General features: G+C 36.7%; 1 protein-coding gene across 5 annotated transcripts in view; it reads left to right on the forward strand.

Moving 5' to 3' along the window:
- Positions 1-25,467, forward strand: part of RNF13 (ring finger protein 13) — a 157,063-nt gene that overhangs the window by 10,262 nt on the left and 121,334 nt on the right. For 3 of the 5 annotated variants that reach the window (XM_032852467.1, XM_032852466.1, XM_032852468.1), the window contains exons 2-3: positions 15,279-15,408; positions 20,328-20,408. In XM_032852467.1, coding sequence (XP_032708358.1) covers positions 15,295-15,408; positions 20,328-20,408 — 195 coding nt within the window. In that variant the 5' untranslated portion in view covers positions 15,279-15,294. Of the gene's footprint in view, positions 1-15,278; positions 15,409-20,327; positions 20,409-25,467 lie in introns of those variants that run through there. The other 2 variants (XM_032852469.1, XM_032852472.1) reach the window with 1 other exon arrangement.

Below are 25,467 nucleotides of genomic sequence, written 5' to 3' on the forward strand. Positions count from 1 at the left end.
ATATGTATTAAGTCTTAAATGTTTCTTTGGTGTAGTGATTCCACATCTAGGAATTTATCCTAAGAAAATAATCAGAAATGTATGAAGATATTTATGTTTATCATAGATTTATTTATAATTGCAATAGTTGGATTAATCTTAATAACAGTTGGGGAATGGTTAGGCAAAGTCATGATTGAGCTATATAGTGGAATAATAAACAATTAACATATTGTGAGAAATTTTATTACAAAGGAGAAATGTTTGATATAACTTTCAGCTAAAAAGCATATAAGTCATAACATGATACAAATGATGTAAAAATATGTGTGGAAAAAATACTGTCACTCATGGTTGGGTCAGAGAAGCAGAACCATTGTGAATAAAATGAATGGTATAAAATAAGGGATTAGATTTTAAGAAATTCTGGCAACTGGTTATGAAGTATATCATAAGGTTGTGGCTTTTGTGTCTTGTATGTTGGGTGAGCTGAGGGTCATTGTGGATTAACTGGGTGGCAGTAAGGAGGAAGAGCTGAAAGTGTGGTTGGGAGATCAAGGATATATTAAAACGAACATGAGAACTAACTGCAACACACGAGGACAAACGCTAATGTTATCTGTGAATATTAACATTATGGTAATCAATCCTTGTCTTCTCTTGTCTCCCTTCTCTTCAACATAGGGCTTGAACTCCCCACACAAGATCAAGACCTGAGCTGAGATCAAGAGTCTGATACTTGGTTGACTGAGACATCCATGCTCCCCTCAATATTTTCTTTATGCTTTCCAGTGAGCATTATTTTTAGCATTAGGAAAAAAACCCTAACATTTTATTAGATAGTAATGTGATGAATAATGTGTAAAGAATAGAGGCTAATTACAAGGGTATTAACTTAAGTCAGTGAACAATGGAACCAGGATTAGAAACTCAATTCCTATGTTACAACTCTCCTTATAAGTCTTTGCAGTTATACTTTAAAAGTTAAATTCAATTTGTCAGGTTTTCTGAGAGAAACCACAGTGATTTAAAAAAAAAAAAAAAGATTTCCTTACTTATTTTTAGGAAGAGAGAATGAGCTGAAAAGGAGTGGGAGGGGCAGAGGAAGAGTGAGAGAATTCCAAACAGACTGAACACTAAGCCTGACACGGGGTTCGATCTCATGACCCTGAGATCACGACCTGAGCTGAAACCAAGAGTCGGTCACTCAACCAACTATGCCATCTAGGCGCCCCCAAAGTGATTTTGATTTTTATAGCTGGTAAATTTTCAATCCTCTGTACTAATATTTAGACAAGCCTCAAATAATTTATTTTGAACCTTGGAAGGCATGATTAAAATAAAGTAATACATATTTTTTATTTTGAAGTAATCCCAAGGTTCCAGAAAAGTTATAAGAATAATATGGAGGTCTTTTTTTTTTTAATCATTTGAGAGTAAGTTGTTGACCTGATGCTCTGTATCCACCAAATACTTCAGTGTAAGATTCTTACATACAAGGATATTTACCTTGAAGAAATAAATGGCTGGTTTTAGGGCAGAGGCAGAAAACTATAAGATGAGACTGGAAAATCTAGTCAGAAAACAAGGAGGGGCTCAAGAATGATGGAGACCTATCAAAAACACATAAAAGCCAGTTTGAGCCAGGTTGGGGACAATTAGGCATCAAAATAATTACTCTAACAGTTTACAACCCATTGAACAAATAGTAACCCATGATTCCGTAATGATATAACTTGGAAGTTTGAGAAATGGAATACTTACTGTGATAGAACAGTGACCCTAAAGATGTCCACATCCTAATACCTAGAACCTGTGAATATATTCTCTTATGTGATAAAAGGAACTTTGCAGATATGGTTAAGGATTTTGGGGTAGGAAGATTATCCTGGATTATCCAGGTATGGTATTTAGAAGGAAGCAGAAGAGGAGTTTAGGATAATGTGATGTGAAAGGTATCCTCTGCCATTGCTGGCTTTCTAGGTGGAGAAAGGGACCCACCAGTCAGAGAATGTGGGCAGCCTCTAGAAGCTGACAAACTTAACAATCAATTGTGTAATTGAAAACACTTTTATTTTAAAACATACATGGTAATAGTCTAGAATAAAATATGAAATTTGTGTGGCTTTTAAAAATAGGTAATTCAAAGAGACCGTAGGTGTTCTTTCAGATTCTGTGCCTTAATAACATGCTAATGGCCGTATATTTATTTTCCTTTTTCTCCTGTTAAGTGAGAGAAACACTGCCTTATTTAAATACTATCTTGAACAGAAAGTTAACCATGTCAGTTACCAATTTATTTTCTTTCTGCTTCAAACCATTCCATCAATACCTGCTCCACAATAAAGGACTGGACTCTGAGTGGTTCTCATTTACAAAGAGCAGGATGTTAAGCTTTATCAGACTCTGGAGGGGACAGAGTGCTAGAGGGAACTTAACTAGAGAAAGGGACTTTTTTCCTTCCTTGTTCCTGTTATCTGTGTTTTCCTTTTTTTGCTCTTGTTGCATGGTCCATCAGCAGTCCACATGGTTGAGGACATCTGGTGATTGCCTTAGCCATGTGCCCAAAATACAGAGGCTCTCCGTGATCTTGCAGCCTCAGTTTTGACCTGGTAACTACTTTGCCACGGCCCTTCTGAAGTGGATGTCCTGCATCTCAGGCCTCATGCCTTCAGTGCCTTGACTGCCTCTGCACATGTGCCCACCATTCTTGGCTTGTCTTTACCTCAGGGAATTGTTTCCTGAAGTTCTCTTGACATGGATACTGTGCATTCCAGGCCTTGTGCCTACGGCAGTGTCCTAAGTACCTCTGCACACCTGCCTACTAGCTTCAGCTTGCCTGCACTCCTAAGCATTGTTCCTACTTGCCTGGCAACATTGGACCAACTCTGGTGAAATTCTGTCTAGTGTGCTGCAACCATACCTTCTCCAATGAGAAACCCTGGCATTGGGGAGGGGACCAAAGGAAAAAAAGAAGGGGGAAAAAAGGGAAAAAATATTTTCCATCATAGTTAATAATTACATTCATTTTAAAAAAATAAACTTTTTTATTGACTTGTAATTGACATAAATTGTACATATTTAAAATGTAGAATCCTTCTCTCCTTCCCCTTGCCACCCCTTGTCAACATCTTTATAGTTACTCCGTCAATGTTTACTAATTACTTCTGTCAAACATTGTTTAATTTACTTTATAGTTTGTCTCGTAATTGAACCCCTGCTGATAGAAAATTGATCCCTGGAGGGTTCCAGAAGCTAGACCTAAAAATCTGAAGTTTTGGTATTGGTTTGGTCATGTTTTTGGTTGTGAGCACAGTGCTGAGCTCCTTGGCAGTGGAAGTGGGGTGCTAGTAATCCATGGCATCATAGTTGAGCTGTTACCTGTGGTTCATAGTGATTTATTGTTAACTCCTATACATTCCTTGGAGCCCAAATGGCTGCTACTTTTGAACTTCATGGCAATAATATCTGAAAGGACTATAGCATGGGATGGAACATTTTGAACGCTTTACAGAGAGGAAACGACAAAAAATTTAACTCTTGGCTTAAGATATGTCCTTGCTTCACACCTTTTTGATTGTACATTTCACTTCACAAGAAATCATTTCATTTATTTATTTATTTTCATTTCATTTTTAAATCATGAATAGACTTTTGAAGTGTAAGACCTTATTGCTTGCTTGTTAACTTTTTTTTGGTATAAAAGTAATGCACACTTAGAAAACTTGAACAAGTGGAATGGATTTTTGTTAAGATTTCTATGTATTTTCTTTTAGCCTTTTGTTTGGTATACATTATATAAATAGACTTTTAGAAAAGTCTTTATTTTTTTAGTTTTAAAACATGCAAATTTATAAATTTAAAGAAAACAAAAACCATATAGAGTTCCACCACTCATAGTTTATATGCATTAACGAATTGTTTTCTTTTATAATATATACTCATTTTTTTAAATGTACACATAAAATACTTTTAGGGTTAAGGTCTTAATTTTTTTTTTTTTTAAAACCATGATTAGGGGGTGGCCACATTCAGAGCCTCTGTAGAAGATAATACTGAGAGGTCATGTGTGCATTCATTTTTACGAATATTAAACACATAATACATGCCATGTACTGTTTAGATACTTGTGATACATTTGTAAATTAAAATTCCTGTTTTGGAGGAATTTACAGTCTTACAGCAAAGATGGATACTAAACCATAAAAATAACATTTAAGGAAACTGTAGTATGATAGAAAGTAATGAATATTATGAGAAGTAAAAAAAAAAAAACATAGAGGAGACTAAGAAGTAAGGCATGGTGGGTACAGAGGCAGGTTGCAGGCGTTTGCCGAGGAAGAGTGTGGTATACAGAAAAGAAGGGCAGGAATAGAGCTCTGGGGTGGTATTTTATTTTCATTTCATTTCTTTTAAATTGGTTCCACATCCAGCAAGGAGCCCAAAGTGGGGCTTGAACTTGTGCCTCTGAGCTCAAGACCTGAGCTGGTACCAAGAGTTGGACACTCAACCGACTGAGCCACCCAGGTGCCCCTGGGGAGATATTTTAAGGAAACAGTTATCAGGAGGAATGGTATAACTTGATCTGGTGTCCCATGCTTCTCCACAATTAACATAGTAGGCTGGATTTCATGCTTACTGTCTAAACTCTGTGGGTCATTGGGCATGCTCAGCTTTTTGTTCAGAAATTCTGCATAAATTAGGGAGGGTGAGGGGGTGAGATAATGGGTATGGAAATTGGTTCATTTATTCAGTCAGTCTCTAGTACATATAGATATTGAGTCCCCTAAAATAGGGAAACTAGAATGATAGCACAAATTGATATTTTCCTATACATTTTTATTTGTTTTTCATTTTACTTGAGAAGATTTTTCTGAGGTTTTGATGAGAAAACAGTCCTGTCAGATTCTTAGAGTACCTGGCTTAAAATTAAGTTCTCTACTGATCTGTCTGTAGTGATGGTGTGACTTTTGTGTGAAGCATCCTAAAAAAACATTTTGGTTCAGAAGATTGATACTTTGAAGTATATACTGAGCATGATATTTTTGATGACCTAGAAAACAACTTCCTGCCATGTTTCCTTAAATGGTTCCTAAGACTCTGATATCCATGAAAGCAATTTCATTGTCTATTGTCTTTTTCTTGTTTGCTGGATGGCTTATGGCTGGGTTGGCAACCTATGACACCGGTGACAACAGTGGTATTTGAGAGAATTATGAAGTGTATTTTTGTTAGCATTCCTATTTCTCTTTTTTTTTCCTACCTCTAATTCGCTCCCTCTACTCCATATCTCTTTGACTTGAAGTTTATGAATAATGACTTGGTATGCCACTTGCCAGTATATGAGAACAGTGTTTTCCAAATTTGGCTTGATATAAGGATTCAATGGGGGGCGTTGTTTAAAATTGTTATCACGGGGTCCAGTGATAAGTGCTGTTCTGGACTAAAGCATGTTTTCCAAACTTCCTTGATGATAAGCAACTGGAGTACATGTTAATAATATGAGTAATCTATATTACCAGATACCATTTCCTGTCCACTGAAAGAGAAGCTGTAACTGTGGTTGAATATGAGTCTGGATATTAACAGTTGCTTATTTGTTCATTCGCTTAGTTTGAATGTGATCTCCATAAGCTACTACTTGCCAGCTTTTAACTTTTCCACATAGCCAGAAATGCAAAACAAAAAAATCTTGTTTTAAATGGAAGCCTGCCTTATTCTGGTTTTTTTTTTTTTTTTTCCTTTTAAAAAATGGTTAGAGTTGGGGCACCTGGGTGGCTCAGTAGGTTAAGCCTCTGCCTTTGGCTAGGGTTAGGGTCTCAGGGTCCTGGGATCGAGCCCCAAATCGGGCTCTCTGGCGGGGAGCCTGCTTCCCCCTCTCTCTCTGCCTGCCTCTCTGCCTACTTGTGATCTCTGTCTGTCAAATAAGTAAATAAAATCTTTTTAAAAAAAATGGCTAGAATTATAGAAACAGAGTGCATTAGATGTTTATGTGTGGTTTTAAGGAATAATGATAATGCAAATTCCCATCTCACACTGCCCAGGTTGATATAGGGAATATTGGTGGCATACTAGAAGCACCCTTTCCCTGATCACACTCCTCTTTCTTACCCTTGAGGGACCCATTGTCTTATTTTTATGATAACTTCCTCATTTTTCTTTTTTACTTCTTAAATGTGAATCTCTGAATAATCTCATCTCCATTGTCTTTTAAAGAACTTCATATGATTGGAATTATGTTTGCATTCGTTGTGGCTTCTTTGGCTTTGGGTTATTGTTGTGAAATTCATCTATGTTATATAGCTCTTGTTCATTTTCATTGGTGTAGAGAATTATATGTACATACCACAATTTATTCTGTTTTTAATGCCTAATGCTCAATAATGTTTCATATAAAAAAGGAGAACTCATTGTTTATTTCTGCATAGGACTAAGGGTATATGTTGTGGAAGGACAGGACTGTCACTTAACAGTAGAAATATCCTTGATTCTATTATGGTTGATATTTTGAGGGAGAGAGTAAAGTATTGTTTCTCTGGGGAAAAAAGCCAATGTGACTACATACTAAACATTGAGAATAGTTTGTATGAGGCCCTGAGGTTGGAAAGAATTGATGTTTTGCTATTTACTAACCTTTTGAAATTAAGAATTTGTTCATTTTGTGTCATGTGTTGGAAAAATCAAATTGTAAAGCATTGTCCTGGAACCTGAAAAATTTTGCTTTGGTTGATGGTAATGGTTAAAAATCTTAGATGAGGCTTGCTTTGAGTTTGGATGGCTTCACATTAGAGATATTAGATGGGCAACCTACGGTTTCCTTGCAAAGAACTATAAGGCATCTTATTTTTGCTTAAAAAACTAATTAAGCCTTGTTGTTCTTTCTTTTGTAACACTTTTGTTCATGACAGCCTCTCAACCATTTTTTAAAAGCCATCCTTTATGGGAATTTAATTTATATTTATATTAAAGTAATTCCCAGTTGTTAAAACTCTTGGAAGTCATGATGCTTTTAAGGGAACACTGTGAAGTTATTGATGTTCTCAATTCATACAACAAGCGATTATAGTATTTTCGAGGAAACATTATAGTACCATATGTATACAATATATGTACATGACCATTAGCACATTTATTAAAAAAATAATCTATTTTATGAAATGTGATTTGGCTATTACAGATTTTACACTAGAGTAGTTAATTAGCTGTTCACTTATTTTTTCTGTTAGCACTTGCTATAGTCTATGTTCTTTTGATGCATTTTATAATATAAAATAAATTTATTAAGAAAAGCAAATTGAAATTACTATCCATTAAATCTTTTGGCAAATTAGGAAAGGTTACCATTATTTTAGCAACGGAGTATGTTGGTCCATTTTTGGAGTGCTGGTCATGCTCAGGGAAGTAGCTTGAAAACATTAGAGTATGAGCTTATTCAGAGGTTTTCTTATGGAGATGATTAGCTGTTTCATTAGTGTTATTTGGCATTGAACTAGTTGAATGTGAGTCATCTAAAGAATAAAAAGTTGTTTGGGAAGGGAATTTCTTGTAAGTTGTTGCCCTTAACCACTTATTAAATGCATTTCCATTTGTAAAATGAAGGTTTAATTTTGTAATTTTGTGTAGAGGAATTGTATAGTATTGTCACAGATTTAAATGTGAGGTTAAGATTTACTGTGATGCTTGGGGACATTTTTAATTTTTAAATTTTATTTTGCAAATACCAGACGAGCATTAGAGGAGTAACTGGCATCTTTGCTCTCTTTGGCCATACAGATGATAATCATCATCATCATCATCATCATCATCCAGATGATAATAATAACAACAACAACAGATAATAACAACAAGAACACGTGCCAGCCAGGGTGCTCAGGTTTTGTAAAACAAGGCTAAGAGAAAAGTAACAATCAAGGGTTGGTTCTCTGAAAACATCAACAAAATTAATAAACCTTTAGTAGATTTAAGGAATAAAGGAAGGCTCAACTAAAATCAGACGTGAAAGCCGAAACATTATTACCAATTTTATAGAAATGAAAAGGATTATGAAAGAATACTATGAACTATGAAAGCAAAAAAATTGGATAATCTAGTTGACATGGAACACACAACGTATCAAGACTGAGTCATAAATAGAAAATCTGAATATATTACATGACTAGTAAGGAGATCAAATCAATATTAAAAATCTCCTAAGCAAGAAAAGCTCAGGACCAGATGGCTTCACTGGTGAAGTCTACCAAATACTTTTAAAAAGAATTATACCAATCCTTCTTAAACTCTTCCAGAAAATTGAAGAGGAGATACTTCCTAGCTCATTATATAAGACCAGCATTATTCTGAATCCAAAGCCAGACAAAGGTACTACAAGAAAACTACAGACCAGTATTATGAATATTGATGCAAAAATCCTTAATCCTAGCAAACCAAATTAAATAGCACCATGACAAGTCATGTGCTTGTTGACATGACATGTCAAGCAGTAGGCATAATTAGATATGATCAGAGATTGTGGTGATGGTTCTACCTCTAAGAAATTTGCTTGGTAGTTCCCAAGGATTTCTAGCATATTCTCTACTTCCTTTGAAGAAATGCAGCCTTATTCTGATTATAAGAACACTTAGAATGAATATGGAGTCATGTTCTATTTTTGGTAATTATCGAGAGAGAGAGAGAGAGAGAGAGAGAAGAAAGAGAGTGGGGAAAGCTAGGGAAGGGGCGAGAGAGGGTGGGATGGGAGAAAAGAGGTAGGTATTTGTAACTAGCAAGATTTTGTTACCAAAAAACCCAAGTTCAGCTGCTTGTAGCTTGAAAAGCCAATACTTAAGAGACAAGTTTTGACTGGAAAGGAGTATGATTGTGATGAACACTGGGTGTTGTATGTTAAGTGATGAATCACTTCTGTACCTGAAACTTACATTGCACTGTATGTTAACTAGCTGGAATTTAAGTTTTTTGAAATATTTATTTATTTCAGAGAGAAAGAGCGAGTGAGTGAGCTCATGAAAGCTGGGGTGGGGAGGATGGGAGAGGGATAAGCAGACTCTGTGGTGAGCATGGAGGCCTGATGTGGGCCTCTATCTTAGGACCTTAAGGTCATGATTTGAGCTGAAATCAGGAGTCGGACACTTAACCAACAGAGCCACTCAGGCACTCCACTAGCTGGAATTTAAATTAAAAACTTGGAAAAAGGGGTGCCTGGGTGGCTCTTTGGTTGAGTCTGCCTTTGGCTCCAGTCGTGAACCCAGGGTCCTGGGATCCAGCCCCATGTCTGGCTCCCCACTGAGCGGGGAGTCTGCTTCTCCCTTTCCCTCTGCCCTTCTCTACCATTCATGCTCTCTTACTCTCTCTCAAATAACTAAATAAAATCTTAAAAAAAAAAAAAAACTTGGGGAGGGGGAGAAAAGGAATGAGCTTTATTCAGGACACCTACCACTTGGGGAGTGTGTCCCCAGCCTTGGGAAGGCTGACTCTTGTCCAAAAACTAACTCTGAGGTTTCTACCTGGCCCAAAGATTTTTAAAGGAACTTTAGGGCAATTAATCAGTAAAAGGGGAGTACAGTGGTCTATAACACTTCTTGATTGTGTGCAGCTACAGACATTGTGGTACCTGGAGGTTATATATTTGTGCCTGGGGAGGGGGGCGGCGTAGTGGGGCAGGTTGTATAAAAGGGTTTAGCTCCCTATGCATGATCTATAGATACACCAAGAAAGGTTTAATCACCCAGGCTAAAGGTGCTTCCTAAAACTTAGACTACTTGGTTGGCCAGAGGGGCCAAGGTGGTGGCTTCAATTTTATTAGAAGGCTTTTCTGTATGCTCTTTCTAAACATGGTTCTAAAGAAATGTCCTCAGTAAAATTGTGTTCTATTTAGGGGTAATAAATTCACAACAAACAATACTTTATTGAATTTTGTTGTAGAGGCTGCAGTAGTTAATTCAAAAACCAGAGGCTGATGAGAATTTTAATGGGAAAGAAAGGTATAATACCCACTCTGCATGAACAGTGAGAGGTTCTGGTTGACCTTAACACTTTCAATAAATTATTGGGCATAACCTGACACCAGGTCCCACTAGCTTTGTAGAAGAACACGGACTGGGGACATAGCATATCAACATATATTTTCACTGAGAACCTTACATTCATCCAGGTGCAGCTTTTATACTGAATTAAGTATACAGGATGGTGACAGACAAGCATGTGTGGGTATATATCAAAGCAGCATAGGAAAGTCTCCTGGAGGAAAGGAATCATTTTTTTGTAATAGTCCATGACTAGCTTCCAGATTTCTTTAAGGGTCACATTTATTTCAAGAATGTTTCAGGGAATGTTTTTGTTTTGGTGACAAACTTTTATAATTAGCTTATAGTTTTTCCACTTGTCATGCTTTTCATAAATTAGGAAGACCTTTTTATAACGAATGTTGCTTAATAATACAATTTGACAGTTTATATCTTAACCCAGTAATTTAAGTGCTACGAGAAAGCATTGAAGGATTTAAGCTTATTAACCTTTCTCTCTGGCAGACTTCTTGGAGATTTGTGTGATTTTGTTTGTGTGTGTGTGTGTGATTTTTTTTTTTTTTTTTGAGAATATGTGTTAATAACCATGGATCTTTTTTTACAGAAATGGTGCATATTGGGGCGCCTGGGTGGCTCAGTGGGTTAAAGCCTCTGCCTTCGGCTCGGGTCGTGATCCTAGGGTCCTGGGATGGAGCCCCGCATTGGGCTCTCTGCTCCGCAGGGAGCCTGCTTCCTCCTCTCTCTCTGCCTGCCTCTCTGCCTAGTTTCTCTCTGTCAAAAAAAAAAAAAAAGGTGCATATTTACATGTAAAATTTTGCATAAGATAGCATAGAAGTCTTAGTTTTCTCCTAAGCTTTCCTTGAAGATAGTGGAGTGTATTTTAAATTTCTGGATAACATGAATGAAGATAGCTGGTGATAGCAGGGTGCATTCTTGGAAGTTGTGAGTTGATCAGAGCAAGGATACCTGTTTGACTACTCGGGAATAAAATTGTTTAGGTTGGGCAGACTCTAAAGATTTTAGATTTTTTGCCACTTCTTTATCATTTACTTCTGTTGTCTGCCTGCCTTCCCCCCACATTGATGTCAAAATTTTTTTCTTTCTTGACTAATGTGAAATTAATCTTTCTCTGGACCCTTAAATTTAGATATTCTTCACTTTTCTTTAACCCTCTTCTCTTTTTAATTTTTGGTTTTACATTAAGATCACTTTAGTTATCTATCACCTATTTGTTGATGATTCCTAAATCTCTCTACGGTTTGGTTAGAACTCCTGACTTCTGTTTATTACTATCTGTTTACATGTCCACCAGAGTATTTCACAAACATTAAGTGAAAAAAATTCCCAAATTGTACTCACCTCCACTAACTGTAGTTCTCCTTTACTATTTCCTCTTTTGTCTTTTGGCAGCACCACCCAAACTGTCTTCTTCCTATATTCTACTGCTGTTAAGTTCTTATATGTACTTTTGTATTTATTCCAGAGTTGTCTTTTTAAATCCTAAATAATCTGCTTTCACAGATGAAGTTATTATTTTGTCTCAAAATCATACTGTTAGTATGTGTTAGTACTAATAACATAATCCTGGGTCTGTCAAATACTGAATCTTTTATTTCTTGCCACAGTTATAATACTGCTACTCACTTCTATGAACTTAAAAAAACTAGGGGTGTGCCTATAAGGTTTAATTACAAGAGTATTGCAGAGTTTATAATGGTAAAAAAGAATTTCCAACAATAGAAATCCCATTAAATCAGTTATAGCACATTCACATGGAATGACATGTCGTCATTAACAACTGTATTTTAAACCAGTAGTTTTCATTTTGTATAAACAGTCATATGTGGAAATTCAATGTATGAAATACATTAAAAAAAAAAGTTTAGAAGGCATGGAAGCCCCAGAGGGCCTCATGAACTGCTGTCTGCAGTGGTTCTCCAGGAACTGTTATGGTACAGGGTTTGAAATTTTTAAATTTTTTCAAGTATAGTTTATGAAGGAGGAAAATATTCGCAATAAACGAACTGAAAAGAATACATTTAACGAAACAAGGGGCACTGGGTGGCTCAGTGGGGTAAGCCTCTGCCTTCGGCTCAGGTCATGATCCCAGGGTCCTGGGATCTAGCCCTGCATCAGGCTCTCTGCTCAGCAGGGAGCCTGCTTCCCCCTCTCTCTCTGCCTGCCTCTTTGCCTACTTGTGATCTCTGTCAAATAAACCAAAAAAATTTTTTTTTTAAATATATTTAACAAAAGAACATGTACATATCATATATCCCCAATTGCCAAATATATATATTTGAATGTACATGTAACTAAAAGAATGAAAGGTTTATACATCAAAATATAGACGCTAGTTATTCCTTAATTTGGTGATAGAGTGATTTAAATTTTTTGTACATTTTCTACAATGAACAAGAACTAGTTTTGTAAATAGACTATAAAAACTCCAGAATGTGTTTTTTTTTAAAGGCAATAAAAGCAAAAATAAGTATAATGAAACTCACTGCATGTTAAATATACACCTATGCAAACCCTCTCTCCCAGCCCTCTCCTCCCCTTCATATCCAGAGTAAAAGAAGAAAGCAATCTAGTGACTGTTGTGCTATGAGCATTGGTTTGATGCCCTTGAGTACCTGTTTAAGCATAGGGTCATTACCTTTTGAACATCAACCTTGATTATTGATGTTATTGTTCATTGGCATTTAGAGTGTGAGTTTTGGAAGCTGCTGGGGTTTGAAACCCGGTTCTGCCATTATTCATTGTTTGACCTTGAGTAAGTTACCTACCAATACCTAAGTTTTCCCCATCTATGAAAAGGGAGATGTTAGGTTTAAGTGAGTTTAACTTGATAATGTCCTTAGAGAGATGCCTGACACTTAGTCATCAGTAATAGTGGTTGTAGTTATTATACCTTTAGAGTTATTTTTCCTCTAAACTCTTTTTCCCTCTCCTTATTCCCAGAGTTGACTGGGAATTCCAGAACTTTACAAAGAAAGTCATAGTTCTTACTCAGATTAACTTTCTCAAACAGGTTGGTAGTCAACATTCTGCATATTTATTCTTTCTAACAAGGTTTGGTAGTAGCCATACGTTATTTTATAGGGATTTGCATATTTTTTATGGTATGATTTCTGGCCTGAAATTATATAGAGTGGTTGTGTTGGGGATCTCTAAGACTACTGCAAGTTTAGTGACTTACTAGAAGGACTTACAGGACTTAGCATCTGGTTGTACTCATAACAACGATTTATTACAGTGAAAGGATACAAAGCAAAATCAGCAAAGGGATAAAGTCCAGAGAAGACCGGATGTAAGCTTTTAAGAGTCCTCTCTCAGTGGAGTCATATAGGATATGCTAAATTCCTCAGCACTGAGTTATGACAACATATGTGAAATGTCTACCAGGGAAGCTCAGTGCCCAGAGTTTCTACTGGGGACTGTTCTGTAGGCACCCTCTGCCTAGCATGTTCAAAATTTCAGATTCCCAGAAAGAAAATATGTTTGCTATATAACCACACTGCAGAGTTCAGACATAATGAGCCGTTCTTATCGGGGCTGATGGGAACCCTCCTGAAATCTAGTTCTCAAATGCCCGTGAAGGGCCAACCCTGCAAGCAGGTTTTTCTAAGGATAGCAGCCTCAGGCCTACTATGATAATTCTTCTCTGAACAGAGGTATATTTATATATTTTACCTAGGAAACTAATATCAACAAATCTATATTAAAAAAAAACTTTATAGACTTAATTCACACACCATAGGATTTACCCATTTAAAGTGAACAGCATGATGATTTTTAAACAATTTTTTCAGAGAGTGAGCACAAGCAAGGGAGAGTGGCAGGCCGAGAGGGACAGAAGATGTGGGGCTCAATCCCAGCCCCCTGGGGTCATGACCTGAGCCAAAGGCAGGCTTTAAACCAACGGAGCCACCCAGGTGTCCCAGCACAGTGATTTTTCATATATTTATGGAGTTGTGCAACCATCAGCACAATCTAAATTTGCATGACCCCAAAAAGAAACCCCACACCCATGGGCAGTCATTCCCCGTTCCTAGCTGCCTACCATCCCTCCTTTGACTCCTACCTGCAGCCCCCCAGGCAACCACTAATGTACTTTCTGTCTCTGTGGAATAGAGCTATACATTGGACATATTTTCAGCTTTATTTCTTCTCTGATCCTAATGGCTTTGTAAGAAGGTAGTTCAAGAATTATTCAGAGGTATTTCTCTTTCAGTGTGTGTCAAAGAGTCACAGTTTGAGTCTGCATGGTATCCTCCAAATACAGAGCCTTATCAATAGTGATCTTGTCAAAATTGGTATTACTTGAGTTGGTGGCATTTAATGAAATAATTCATTATAAATGTTCTTGTCTTTGCAAACTTTGTTCTGATCTTTTTTTTTTTTTTAAGATTTTATTTATTTACTTGACACACAGAGAGAGATCACAGGTAGGCAGAGAGGCAGGCAGAGAGAGAGGGGGAAGCAGGCTCCCTGCTGGGCAGAGAGCCCAATGTAGGGCTTGATCCCAGGACCCTGAGATCATGACCTGAGCCGAAGGCAGAGGCTTAACTCACTGAGCCACCCAGGCGCCCTGTTCTGATCTTTAAAAAAGTATGTTATACCAATAGTTGAGGGCCTACCAAGAGAATTTTAATACTTATTACTTGGTTATTGTTTAGTCCTTAATGGGATCTTTTTGCTGCAGGGTAAGGACTCATGTAGAAAATTGGATGAGGTTGGAAAAGGTAGCTGCACTATTGTGATTAGGATGTAGAGAGGGAAAAAAGTATATATTAAGAGGGAAAGGGCAAAACATTATAATACATGGCTATTTTTTTTTTTTTTACATTCTCTGAAGTGGGTACAATATGCAAGAATAAATAAATTTACATGAGAAGTTAAGTTATATTCAAAGAAGTATAAAAATTCCTTAAAATTGTAAAAATTGTGAAGTGTTTTTAAGTCCTTATTTAGATTGAAATCTAGTTCCCTTCGTAACAGAGTTAGTAGACAAGCTGTACTACACGCTGAAAACTGTGGGAGGACATTTGTTCTGTGGTTAGAACACAGAACTTAGTCACCATGAGTTATGTACTTGTTGACTAACTTTGGGTGTTTACCTAAATGTCCACATCTGTGTAAATTTGAAATAGGCCCAATTTTCATGTTAACCCATGTTTGTAGTTAAGATATTTTTGGACATTAGGAATTAATATATATGAAATGACTTGTTTTCAAGGACAAAGTACCAGAGCTCATTGTTACTTACTTCTCTTCCAGGTGATTTTACAGCGAGATGCTGCTTTCCATAGGGATGCTCATGCTGTCAGCCACGCAAGTCTATACCATCTTGACTGTCCAGCTCTTTGCATTCTTAAACCTGCTACCTGTAGAAGCAGACATTTTAGCTGTAAGTACAGTAAAATTTATTCATGTCTAAAAAACATCCTTCAGAGAAAAGCTTTTAAAAAGTCCTAAATGATATTTACCCATGAACATACAGGCCTGTACACATAGTTGTTAGTTGAAAGTTTAGGACCTTACCCATCTTCATATTGCTTAATATCTAATGTAAGATCTCACAAATAATAAGAACCTGATAAATGTTGCTCAAGCACACGTGTCTACGTGCTGTGTGTTTGTGTAGAATCTTACTGTTTTTGTCCTTGGTAATTAGCATAGCTCTAATGACCTTGATAATGATATTTAAAAAAAATTATATAAGATGCTTATAGAAAATTTCAAGCTTGGATTAACATTAATGAGAAGGGAAGCACAACAATCTTTGAGAAAAGTTTTTACAGGGGCGCCTGGGTGGCTCAGTAGGTTAAAGCCTCTTCCTTCGGCTCAGGTCATGATCCCAGGGTCCTGGGATTGAGCCCCACAACTGGCTCTCTGCTCAGCGGGGAGCCTGCTTTCTCCTGTCTCTCTCTATGCATGCCTCTCTGCCTACTTGTGATCTCTGTCAAGTAAATTAATAAAATCTTAAAAAGTTTTTATAGAAGATTATTCCTCAAAACTTTAGTAGTTCTTTCTAGATTATCTTACTGTCCTCTACCCTGGGAAGTTTATATTTTCTGTGAAGCCAGAAAAGGAAGAATTGTGTGTGTGTGTGTGTGTGTGTGTGTGTGTATACATCTGTACTCTAGGTACTATGCTAAAGATTTATTATTTTTAATTTCTGGGTACAAGTGATTTGCTTAATGACAATAGGTCATTCTAGAAACAGAAGGGCTAGAATTGTTGCTGACCAGAGCTTCATGTGGTCTCCAGTCTTGTCTCTGTATACTGTGGTTTAGGGGGAAGTGTCTAGGATCATTGCAGAATTTGGGAGAGCCAGGCTGGTTTCTATATCCTAACTTTTGAATCATAGCAACTCTAATTCCTATAAGATTTGTCACCCTTGTTACCCTCTTTAGTAGGGAACTGGTTGATTTAGATTTTTTCTAAAATAGTCTAGAATAGTCTAGATGGAGTAAAAGTAGAACCTTTAAGGACTTTGAGTCCATTGACATGCAAATTTTCCTCTAAATTGGTTCCCAGAGTCCTTGGAATATTCTTGGGATGACTTTGAAATGAAGTAGAGGATTTATGGACTGATCAGGGAATGAAGTTTTCTGTGTGTCCCTTTTCTCCTTGGATTTCTTCCATATTCTCCCCTCCCCTTCCTCTCTTATTTGTAACGTCTGGCACTCCTTGTTTTCCTTCTTTTCTTTTTACCTGAAGTGGATTGTTATTTTGAGGTTCAGCTTTGATGGGTTAAATAAGTTTCAGTGGCCTGCTCTGGGAACTTAACCAGCTTTGTGATCCTAATCAAATTACTTAGCCACTCTAAGTACTTTAGTTTCTTTATTTGTAAACTGGTATGATGTGGTGATAATTAAGATAAACTGCTTAGAATAGTATGTAATACATAGTAAATGTTTTATCTTTTTTATCTTCATTATAATTATCATTCTCCTCATCCTTCACCCACTACCTCGAGTAGTGTATGAGACTGCCTGAGGTGGTTTTTTCTTTTTAATGTAGACACAAAATAAAAATGTTAGGTATGGAAGTACAGTCAGTCTTTGCCAGCAGTGTTCCTTGTGTTTCAGCCAAGTAAATGTGTGGAATGTATGTTGATATCATCTAGGGAAGGAACCATCTGCACCGGAGCTGCTTAAATGGGGGTCTTTATGTTGACACTAAAGGATAGAAGGCTGATGATGCAGAAATAGCTAAAGGAGAGTAGATTGTGAAGGCATGTAACTAGTAAAAAGGGGAACTAAATATCAAGGCAGAGGAACTCGATGTGGTAACACAAGCATTAAAAGGAAGTGAGTCAAGAGCCAGAAAATGTTAGCTTTTCCTTTTAATGGAATAAAAGCATCCTGAAATCTAGTGTTTAGTGTTGCTCATTTAAATAAGTTGGGCATTAGGTTGGTCCATTTTGTACTGGTATTAGGATATTGCTTTTGAAAAGATAAAATTCAGATGCTTTTATTTTTGGCCATTGAATTTTGTGGCCAGTATGTAAAATGAGGATGATAAAACAGTGTCCAACTTTATAGGGTGTTTATAAAGATTAAATAAGTGAACACCTCTCTGGTGTATAGCGTGATAACATAAATGCTCAATAATTGTTAGCATTTGTTACTTTCTAAATTAAATTAAACCTTCTGTTAAGGCTGCTATTGAAGGAGAAACTTGGTTAAGAAAAGACCTTTTCAAAAGAGGTAGATTAAAACTGTTATGTGGCAATAACCGGATGGGATTCCAGAAAGGAATACTTTTGTTTTCCGCTTCAAGAATTTTAACAGTAAGCATTCTTTAATTTCATGAGCAGCAGTCCACTGTCTAATACTGAAAAGCACTTTGGTGCTAAAGATGTTTATCTTATTCATGATAGGAATATTATTATTTTTCTTTTTTTTCAAGATTTTATTTATTTAGTCATAACAAAGAGAGAAGGGAGACAGGGAGAGGGAGAAGCCGGCTCCCCACTGAGTAGGGAGCCTGATGTGGGGCTCGATCCCAGGACCCTGAGATCATGACCTGAGCCGAAGGCAGACACTTAACCACCTGAGCCACCCAGGTGCCCTGGAGTATCTTTTTCTTTTTAAACAATGTGATTTTTAAGAGTCATTGTGAGACAATCTATGTTTTGCTGTTAGGGAAAGATGAAGCAATTTCAAAATGGGTCTCACTCAGTAACAGAACATATTCCAAGTCCTAGTGTTGCAAGTATTGTTGTTCAAGGTAGACATTTTATTTCTGAAAATTTAGCCAAAAAAGTGAAACTCCTCAGTAATAGGAAGTGATTAAAAAAAAAAATTCTTAGTACAGTTGTAGATTTTCCATTTCCTGATTTTAAAAGTACAATTTTTAAAAAAGTACTGCCTGCACACATTTGTGCTTTTCCTTTGGTCTATGTTGATCTAGATCAGTTTCTTTATTTTACAGTAGTGTCTTTGGTCTTGGAGCAATTAAGACTTTCTCAAGTTTAACACTTGAGTCAATTAGAGAAAGTGTTTTAATTAAGAGATTAAATGACACATCGTGATAGTGGATATAAAAAGCCCTTTGTGACTCTAAAGCACTTTGTAAACTATATAGCACTCTGTAAGTATGAGTTATTGTTACAGTAGGAACGTAACCTGAATTACTGTTGGCTTCCAAGTATACTACCAGGCGATTATCCCAGAGGTAACAGAATAGTTAGGTTCAGTGACCAAATTCATGTGCTCGAATCCCACATTGTATTGAATTAATTACAAACGTACAATGAGAAGAGCCATTAAAGAATGGCTGTGTTAAGACACTCAATGTAATATTCAAGTGAAATGCCAGAACCATACCACCCAAATCCTGTATTGCCCAGTTTGTCTAGTCTGTCTCAATTCTGCATCAGCTTTCTCTGGTCACAGTGTGGTTGCTGGGACATGAGTTGAGGGTGAGCAAGGAGAATTGGCAGATGAAAGGTTTTCAGATCCAAAATTCGCTCTATTGGAGAGACTCAAGATATTTACATCTTGAACATCTTGAACACAGCTATAGCTTGCTGTTAACCCGCAGAGCTATTTTTCTCCTTGTCTCTGGCAGATGACACTTGAATTTAGAATGGGTATCACCAGTGGGCGTTTGATTGAGGGATGACAAAGCTCTCAATCTGGATTTGTAACCTAATCCTTTGTGAATTTTTAAAGTTTGGTTGATCTTTTGTACTATCCTTTTCTAGCTATACATAACACTCTCGCTTTGTTCCATATATTTTACCTATCTGCAAAACGATGTGTTCTGTTGTTCTCTTTTGTCCTACTATTTGTGAAAAGCTATCTTCACTTCTAATACATCATATAAGCTTTGCCTGTATTTCAGAAGTTACTTGTTTATTATGTTTGCTTAGTTTCATCTATCTTCCTTGTTTCTCTTTTCTGTATAGCAGATGGAACATTCTTAAATTATATAGCACACTCACTTCTCAATTATCATTAGTATTATCTTCTACAATGACAGAGAACCCTTGCTTTGTTTGACTCTGTTTTGGTAGGAAACTGATAAATACTGTGGCATAGGAATCTATACCTATAAGGAAGGGGAAAGTTGATTGTGAATGCCTTCAGTTCTCTATATGGATATGTTTCATTGTGTTTCCTTCTTTCATTGTTCAGCTCTAGATGAAAATATCCAGATTATATAGAAAAGATCATTTCTTAAAAATGATTTGATGCTTCTTCTTTGTCTGGGGAAAAGACATCTTTTGTAGCTAGGGCCAGAAATCCTGTGTATCTTCTATTAAATAAGGCCATTTAGAGAAAGTCAAATGGAACTCCTGTTGGAAAATAATCTGTTTAGAAAATTCCTTGCTAGGGTGCCTGGGTGGTTTAGTTGGTTAAGGGGCTGCCTTCAGCTCAGGTCATGATCCTGCAGCCCTGGGATCAAGTCTCAAATCAGTCTCCCAGCTCCATTGGGAGTCTGCTTCTCCCGCTGACCTTCCCCTCTCTCATGGTCTCACCCTCTCTCTTTCTCAAATAAATGAGATCTTAAAAAAAAAAAAATTCTTGCTAGGGAACTGTGGGAGAAACTCAGAAAGCAGTAAGTGGTTTAATGTTATTGCTGCTGTTTAATAAGAATTTTGTGAAATCAGAATCGAAGCAGTTGTATATGTAGTAAATTGTATATATTCCTTGCCATTTTAGTAGATGTACATTTATAAAGTTGATTTAATTGTGTTAGGTGTGATAGTGGATAAAATTTGTGGAAATGACAACTTAAATAATAAACATTTTGTTTGTAATGTTATGTGTAAATTGATTGTAACTTGATTATTTTTAATTTTATATTTAGTATAATTTTGAAAATGCATCTCAGACATTTGATGACCTTCCAGCAAGATTTGGTTATAGACTTCCAGCTGAAGGCTTAAAGGTAAGCAAATAGTAATATGCAGTAAAAGCACAAGGTATTTAGTAAGGTGATTTTTATTGCTCTTTGTTTAAAGAATGAAAATATTTCTTACCATTACCATAAAATCCACACATATTCATTTATAAATGGTTCAGACTATTCAAAAGGTATAAAGAAGAAAATGAAAATCACCTATGATTGTATCATTCTGAATGAGCCACTGTTAACATTTTGGTATGTATTTCAGACCTGTTTTCAAAGATATGTACTGTGTGTTGGGTATGTGTGTATGTGTGTTTATAGATCTGTGTGTGCATGTATTATATTATGTAAGTGTTTACTTATATAATGAATTTATTTTTTAACATTAAATAGAAACATGCTACTTGGTTTCCAGGCCTTTTCACTTAATTCTCAATCTAGAACATCTTTTCATGGTATTAGAGAAGAATCTTTTTATTTGGAATAGCTGGCTGGTTTTGCAATATCAAATACTATGGGATTTTGAACATTTATTTATTTAATTTTTCATGTGGATTTTTAGGTTGTCCAGTTTTTGCTTTTATGAATAGTGCTACAGTGAGTGTCTCCTTTTTTGTGTAGTTGTCTATTTATTTGCATAGGACACATTTCCAAATTTAGAATAGTTTTGTATATGGAATAGATGTTTAAAATTTTGTCATATATTCCAGGTTGCCCTTTGAATGTTTGGAACAATTTAGAATCCTACCAATAGTGTCTGATACTTTTTTCCCCATTCCCTCTTTAATACTAGATATTACCAAATTTTAGTTAATTGATAAACTCTAATGAGCTTGAACATCTTAGTTTTTTGCTGTGTTTGAATGTGTGTATATGTGAGAGTTAATTGCCTATTAATGCTCTTTGCCCATTTTTATTTTCTTGAAAGTTTTTTTTTTTTTAAATCTGAGGGAGAGTGTGTGTACACAAGCAGGGGTTGAGGGGTGGAGGGGTAGAGAGGGAGAAGGGAAGCTGAGTAGGGAGCCTGAAGAGGAGCTCGGTTCCAGGACCCTGGGATCATGACCTGAGCTGAAGGCAGACGCTTAACTGACTGAACCATCCAGGGGCCCCTCTCTGTCCATTTTTAAATTAAAATGTCTGTTTTTACTGATTTTTTTTCTTTCTTTCTTTTTTTGTTTTTAAGATTTATTTATTTATTTATTTGACAGAGAGCGATCACAAGTAGACAGAGAGGCAGGCAGAGAGAGAAGGTGAAGCAGGCTCCCCACTGCATGAAGAGCCTGATGTGGGCCTTGATCCCAGGACCCTGAGATCATGACCAGAGCTGAAGGCAGAGGCCTAACCCATTGAGCCACCCAAGCACCCTGTTCTTACTGATTTCTAAGAATTCTTTTTATACTGGAAAAATTAATCTATTATTTGCCGTATCATATGTGTTTCAGGTCATTTTTTCTGGTTTGTCCTTCATCTTTTAACTTTAAGGTTTCAGTAGTTTTGTTTATGTAGTTAGAAATTACTGTGCTTTCCTTCTACATCTGGGGTCATGGTTAGAATGTCCTTCCCCATTGCAAGGTGAAGTTTTTATGTTATGTAAGTTAGAATATGAAATTGTATGTATGTACCACAGAATGTTTTCAAGTTGTTTTTTCTTAAAATTCCATAAAACTATTATTGTCATTTAGGATGGCAGGCACCTTTGGGAGGGACGTATTAGTTTTTAATTTTTTGAAGATTTTAAATTCTTAAATTCCCAGCATTGTAGGACTATCTTGCATTATAAAAATATTTAAATTGAAAAGAAAAATACAGAGGAAAAAAGAAAAGCTTCCCATTACCCTCTCTTCATCTATACATGTCAATCCCACTTCTCTCTTCAGCATTAAATATCAGGGTGTTGTGTGATCTTATAGACCCTTCAGCTCTTTTTCTGAATATGTGGTGCTTTTTAGTTCATTAATTTATGAATTGAAAAAGTTCATAGGTGATTACCATTTGTATATATGAAAGGTTTCTTAATTTCTATAATAGAATCAATTCTAGCTAATTAACCCAGAAGGGGATTTATGAAGGGCTACAGATGTCTAGAGTACTGAAGTGGGAGAGCAAGGTTCTTGTCCCATGGAATTGAAGAATGGATCTCACAGGCAGAGGAGAGTGAGTAAAGTGATAGAAGTTTATTAAGCAAGGATACAGAAAAAGCTCTCAGGACTGAGAGGGATCCTGACAGGGTTGCCACTGGGGGCTTTTAGGGATGGTCTTTTATAAAAAGTGAACCAGGGATAAATCCTTTTAACATCTCTATTCATATCACCTTTGAGCAAGGGCTAGTGATAATAACTTCAGTGGCTTTACTTCCTTTTTAGGGTCTGGTAATTTTGTTGGTCACAAGAAGCTGTTATAACAAGACTCCACCTCTGACACCTAGTACAGGATGGTCTGGCTTGTTGCCTTTTCCCTGGTTTCCTTTTTACCTCCCATATTTTTAAATTTTGTTCTCCTGATCCCATGGCCCCCTACCTATCTCTTCCTACCAAGCTCCGCCTGTCCCTTACACAGTATCATATCCTGGAGAAGCAGATTCCAAATTGTCAGGAACAAAACCCAGAACCTCCTTGTAGAAATGGCTTGATAAAGGATTGATGCAGCCACTGACCCCTAAAGCAGCACATCACCTTTTCTCCCATCAGGAAGCCTCTGTGATGTTACTTAGCTCAAAACATTTTCCTCGACTGCCACCCAAGCTAAAGAAATACTCTTTGCCAGACTGTTTTCTGAAATCTAACATCTTGATTTTTCTGACTGTAGACCCTATAACTACTAGCCAAATAATTTAGTGAAATACTCGCTATGATGGAGGCTGGCTAATATGGTTTATAGTTTTTGTCGTTGTTATTTTTGTTTTAGTCTGCTTTAGAAAGGTGGAATTTGTAGTGTGGGGAAGGTGGGTCAGAAAATTTGGGGCACTATGAATGACAGATACCCACTATGATGTTACTCTGTAATTTGACTCCTTGCACATCCCCACACTTAGCATTATGTCTTGATCTTTCCACAGCTGCACCTATAGATCTAGCATGTTCCTAGTGAGCACTCCATTGTATTCTATAATATGAAGGACCATAGTTTATTAGTCATTTCCCATTAACAGATATTTTTGTTTCTTATCCACAATTAAGTTATTTCTCTAGGGTAGAGGTTTAGAAGTATAGTTGATAAGTCAGTGGGTTTGTGCATTTAAAATTTTCACTGATACACTAAGTTACATTTCCAAAAGGCATACTGGAAAAATAAAACAAGACAAAATCAGAGAGGGAGACAAACTGTAAGAGACTCTTAATCCTAGAAAACAAACTGAGGGTTGCTGGAGGGGAGGGGGGTAGAGAGATAGGGTAACTGGGGATGGACATTAGGGAGGGCATGTGATGTAATGAGCGCTGGGTATTATATAAGGCTGATAATTCACAGGCCTTTACCTCTGAAACCAATAATACGTTATATGTTAGTTAATTGAATTAAAATAATTAAAAAAAAACCCAAAAGGCTGTACTGATTTTATTCCCATTAATGGCACATGAGAATACCCATTTTTCTACACCCTTTTCAACACCAAACCTCACCTATATTCCAAAAACCACATCATCAGGAGGATCAAACTTTTCTAGGTTTCTTATTTGTATACTTTTAAGAAGTGACTTGATGAGTAGAGGAAATAATTGACGTGGATTTTGGAATATAGGTGAGGTTCGGTAGGGTCAGGTCTGGAGCCGACGACCAAGAAAGAATTCTTGAGATGTCTTTGGTGCAGAATGGTGGTGGTTTTATTAAAGCATGGAGACAGAACCCATGGGCAGAAAGAGCTGTCCTGCGCTGGGGTTGTGAGGGGTGGCTGATTATATACTTGGGAGTTGGGGGAGGTAAGGAAAAGAGAGGTTTTCAAAAGAACTCTCATATGCCAAAGAGGACCTACAAGATACTGGAGGCATTGCTTTTGTCAAGTTAAGATTGTTTTTTCCCTTCTAGCAAGGCATTAAAGTGAAGACTATTGGGAGCTTCCTGGAGGAGCGTTGTATTCTTTATGTTTTGTTTTGTTTTTTTACTTTATTCATTTGAGAGCTAGAGAGAGTGCACAAGCAAGGGGAGAGGCAGAGGGAGAGGGAGAAGCATATTCCCTGCTGAGCTGGGAGCTCCATCCCAGGACCTGGAGATCATGACCTGCCTGAGGTAAAATCAGATGCTTAGTCATCTGAGCCACCCAGGTGCCCCAGAACATTACTCTGCCTATCTCAAGTATCTGTTATTGGGCTGCAGGTTATAAGGATGTCCAATTTCATCCTCATTTCCTGTAGGTTATTGATAAGAATGTTTTTCTTGTTTAAAAAAAATTGTAAACTGAGGGAGACTTCGGTCCTGCAGGACCATAATCTCTAGAACCATTTGTTTTTCTTTCCCTTAGCTTTAGGGCAACCATGAATGGGTTGAGGAATGTCACATATATCCCATCAGGGGTGGGAATGGGAATGGGGATTGTAGGGTGTCAGCTTGTGCTTTGTCTTCAGCTTGCCTTCTGTTCCCTCATCATAATGATGATTGCTAAAAAATTGAAAGCCAGATTTATCTCTAAGGAAGCCTTAATCGGTAAGCCTAGCATCAGATTTCCTAAGTATAGCTACCAATGGCAAATCTTATTTTCAGCAAAATACCTTCTGGGCTAGATATATCATGATCATTGTATATGATGTTTTTATAATATAGTACTTAGTGTATGTTATAGTACTAAGTTTATAGTACTTAGTGTATGTATAGTACTTAGTGTATTTTGATGACAAAACATAGAGGATGAAGGTCATGGGATGCAGATTTGTCCTTGACTGTATCATTCTTAAAGGTTCTAGATAATTTCTACCTTTTATGATATGTATCCTTATATATGATTTCTCCTGATCATTATTCTTAAACTAGCACTCTGTGTTATCACTAGTAAAATTTCCACGAACTAGACTTATTTGAACATTTACTAGTAACTTCTTCAGGATTCTTTCAGAAGAAGTGATTTTGTTTAATACAAAGGGTTGAAATTAGAAAACTCTTTTTTTCTCTA

The sequence above is a fragment of the Lontra canadensis genome, unplaced genomic scaffold, assembly GCF_010015895.1.
Source record: "Lontra canadensis isolate GAN:19392208 unplaced genomic scaffold, GSC_riverotter_1.0 scaffold6, whole genome shotgun sequence".
NCBI classification, from domain to species: Eukaryota; Metazoa; Chordata; class Mammalia; order Carnivora; family Mustelidae; genus Lontra; species Lontra canadensis.